The 4,293-nt window shown below is 34.5% G+C and overlaps 1 protein-coding gene across 1 annotated transcript; it reads left to right on the top strand.

The window, feature by feature from the left end:
* Positions 1-1,999: 1,999 nt before the first annotated feature.
* On the top strand, positions 2,000-3,022 carry LOC109675316 (olfactory receptor 13C4). Its single transcript, XM_020152055.2, has one exon. The coding sequence runs from the start codon at positions 2,033-2,035 to the stop codon at positions 3,020-3,022; it is 990 nt and encodes a 329-aa protein (XP_020007644.1). The 5' UTR covers positions 2,000-2,032.
* The last annotated feature ends 1,271 nt before the right edge of the window (positions 3,023-4,293 follow it).

Raw genomic sequence — 4,293 nt, forward strand, 5'->3', positions numbered from 1 at the left:
AGAAAATTTTCCAATAAATCACCAATTAGTTACAACCCCACTAATCTAAATATATTAAGTCCTTTAATACATTTCTGCTAAAAAAATCTCATAATATATTGTATAATGTCAAACTTGAAGAGTTACTAAAGTTAGTCATGGGCTAAACACTTACCCATGTTCTTGCTTTCTAATGCGGGTCCCCTACCCCCATCCAAAGCAATGCATAGTCTCTCTCTCTGATTTCAGAGGCTCTTTACATGCCTGATTCAATTTCCTTTCCAGATGTTCTTACTATGGCTTCTTCACAGCAATTCCTTTGTCCAAAATGGAGTAAACCAATCTTCTTACTCCTAATTTTGGTTCAACCTGTGACTTTTGGGTTTCTCCTTCCTCTCTTCTCTTCTGAACTTATCTAATCCTTTCCATGTTTCTAGATCCAACCTAAGTTTGAAACTATTCCTAATGTCTTCTTGCATGTTTTTTTCTCATGGACCTCTTCCTTCTGGGAAAATCTGTAATTTTAACCCAAGATTCAGTACATAAATATATCTGTAATACATTTCCATAAGTACTTTCCCTAAATTCTTCATTGAATTGTGAAATTCATAATGGCAACACTTCACATTATTTTTTTACGTAGCTTTACTATGCTTGGAATATGACTGATTTCAAGGTAGGTTGTTAATAATAGGTTGTTAATAAAGGTTGTTAATAACATTCTAAAACTACTGTAGTATTTTAGTATACATGCTGCTTTTAAAATGTATCTTTCAATTTTTTTGAGTGTTTAACAGTATGGTATCAATCTGGAGTTTTCTATAAAACAAAAAGTGATTATGTTCTTGATTTTTCCAGGTTCTTATGCCAATCTATATGACAAGGCAAAAGAATATTGATTTGAATCAGAAACATCTGAGTAATTCACCAACTCTGTGTCCATTAAAGTCTTGCTTCTCAGGTGTTTTGGGAATTAATTGCATAAGCATCATTTGGGGCACTAATGAGATATTCAGAATCCCAGGTCCTGTTCTCAAAAACACTAAAATAGAATCTAAAGGCTTTCAGTATCTCAGGTGCTTCATGGAGACATAAAAAGTAGCAAATACATGAACTGTTTTTGGCATAAAAAAATCTTAGCTTCATCTTATTATTTACTGCCTGGTTAATCTCAATCAAGTTCTATCTCTTATATGTGGAAAAATGTGGATAATAAGAATATTGTATTTTGTAAAAAATGTAGCAGTATATACACACATATATTCATGCTTATATAAAATTACTATTTTGAGGTTGACTTAAACAAGGAAATTTTCAAGATGAACTCTGAAGCTACAGAATAAAATATGTAAAGAGAGGTGCAATGTTCTACCAAGATTCTCCATCACATTTGTATGGAGCTAGTCTGTGCCACAGTCTTGTCATAGGAACAGTCAGAATATGAAGTCAACAACTAACTATGGCTTTAATAAGATGTTAAATTTCAGGTGATGATGTTAAATTTACTATGATTAAACATTGGTAAAATATACAATTAAACTAACCAAGAATGTAGGCAGTGTCAGTCATTAAAAAGACAAACATCAAGAAAAACAAATTTAATATGAAATTTTGACCATTTTGTTAATCATTGAATAATAAGTCTAGTCTTTGTTGAGTATTTTTTCCTCTCTCTCTCTCCAGTGTTCACTTCTGGGGAAGAAGAAATGAAGAACTCAGGCTTGAAATTGCTAATTATCTAGAAATTATCATTTCCAATAATTGCCAATTATTAGAAACATCAACTTAAGAATGTGTCCTCCATAACAGAAAGGTAACTTCTGTACATGTGTCTAATCATGGATAGATATGCCTATGCTGATGATGAAGTCTACATGCTTCCATTATTCCCAATTTTATTGCTTTCTAGTAGCACACATTATTGAAGATAACAATGTGAGGGCTTCAAGCAAGAATGCTCTTTAATGTCTTCTAATAAATGGTACAAAGTACCATCTCAACAGTGGGAAGATTGTATGTTAGGTTTTCTTTTGACATTCTGAAATTTAATGACATGGATAAGATTAATCAAACATTTGTGTCAGAATTTCTTCTTCTGGGTCTTTCTGGATATCCAAAGACTGAGAGCTTTTACTTTGTTCTGGTCCTAATTATGTATCTAGTAATCCTAATTGGCAATGGTGTTCTGATCATAGCAAGCATCTTTGATTCCCGTCTTCATACACCCATGTACTTCTTCCTGGGAAACCTCTCTTTCCTGGATATCTGCTATACATCTTCTTCTGTCCCCTCAACACTGGCAAGCTTAATCTCCAAGAAAAGAAACATTTCCTTTTCTGGATGTGCAGTGCAGATGTTTTTTGGATTTGCAATGGGATCAACAGAATGTTTCCTCCTTGGCATGATGGCATTTGACCGCTATGTGGCCATCTGTAACCCTCTGAGATACCCCATCATCATGAGCAAGGGGGTGTATGTACTGATGGCTTCTGTGTCATGGATGTCTGGTGGAATCAATTCAATTGTGCAAACATCTCTTGCCATGCGACTGCCTTTCTGTGGGAATAACATTATCAATCATTTTACATGTGAGATCTTAGCTGTCCTCAAACTAGCTTGTGCTGACATATCACTAAATGTTATTACCATGGTAATATCAAACATGGCCTTCCTGGTTCTTCCAGTGTTGGTTATTTTTTTCTCCTATATGTTCATCCTCTTCACCATCTTGAGAATGAACTCAGCCACAGGGAGACGCAAGGCTTTTTCCACTTGCTCAGCTCATCTGACTGTGGTGATTATATTTTATGGTACCATCTTCTTTATGTATGCAAAACCCAAATCCCAAGACGTAATTGGGAAAGACAAGTTTCAAACTTCAGACAAGCTAATTTCTTTATTTTATGGAGTAGTAACTCCCATGCTAAATCCTATAATCTATAGCTTAAGGAATAAGGATGTAAAAGCTGCTGTTAAGTATTTGCTGAAACAAACATTGGAAAATGCATGTCTTTGTGTAACAGGTATAAAGAGGGACTCATAGATAAATCAGTGAGAACCTGTTTTGGGGAAATGTTGGTTATGGAAAGATATTTTTGTTCTTTGCCTTAACCAGCCATGGTCAGCTATTAATACCAAGGACTATAGTTTGCTATAAACTTGGCTTCTTGCATGTCCTTATCCAGATTACACAAACATGATGAATTTTATTAGAAGCCTGTCCTTGTGATGTCTGAAAGGAGTTTTTCTTATGGGCTATGTTAAAGCATTGGATAAAAATCACACAAAAGCTTTGGAAATAGACAAGAATACAAATTGTGCAAGTCTCTAACTACCTAAGAGTGGTTTTGGATAAATACTTGATTTTTTTCAAAGCTATAGTTATCTTACTTGTAATAAATACCTAAATAAAGCTGAGTTTCTAGTATTATTTAATTTGTAAATAAGTTGGAGACTCATTAGCATAGTATCAGTATCATACATCCCCAAATTTCAGAATTGAAGCTAAGACTACAATTCAAAGACTAAAAGTGACTATTTAGCACTTTTACTCTAAGCTAGTAATTACAGAGTCTGATATCTGTGCTTAAAATTCACTCCATTAATATCAATCTCATCCTTGTTGCTGCTTCCCTATAATTATATAAAGAGAAAAATAGGCAAGGAGGAAAAATAAGGAAGTGCAAAATGAATGTCCCTGAGAGAGAAAAGAAATGGTGGCAATTCAAGCCAAGTAAACGGATGCTGCAGGAAGATCACCTAAGATTTTAAAAGTTTTCAAAGATGGAGGTTTAGGTGTTTGGCTTGATAGGCTGAGTTTTCAAGGGTTCAGACTGACAGAGGAACTAGTCTGGAAGAGAGTGGAAGCTGTGTATTCTTGGCAAATAGTGAAAAGAAACATCTCAAATCCACCTAACATTCTAACAGTCTCAGGAAGAGTGATTAAAAACAGTGATTGCCCAGATCAAATGAGTTTTTGTTGTTCTCCAATGAGTTGAAACTCCAAACTAAATCCATTATAATTTTGTGTTAGAAAAAGATGGCTTATTTAGAAGATTAATGCTGAGTGTAGGGTAAAATTGGCCTACACTATCCAGATTACCCATAATTTCTTTACCCATTATGATAACTAGGCTTTGATGTAGTTGTCCCACTCAATTTTCCTCTTTCCTGTTTGTTTTAGAACCACAACATCAACCCATATCTCTACTCATATGCTTCTCCCTTTTCTGGTTCACTTCCTTTAAGTTGGTCCAGGTTTCTACCTAAATACTCAGATTTCTAAATCTTGTTGCTTTGTTATTCTTCCATGAG

Source organism: Castor canadensis, chromosome 13, assembly GCF_047511655.1.
Source record: "Castor canadensis chromosome 13, mCasCan1.hap1v2, whole genome shotgun sequence".
NCBI lineage: Eukaryota > Metazoa > Chordata > Mammalia > Rodentia > Castoridae > Castor > Castor canadensis.

Excerpts from the sequence above, each read along its gene's own strand:
- LOC109675316 (XM_020152055.2), top strand. The coding sequence starts at position 2,033 with ATGGATAAGATTAATCAAACATTTGTGTCAGAATTTCTTCTTCTGGGT.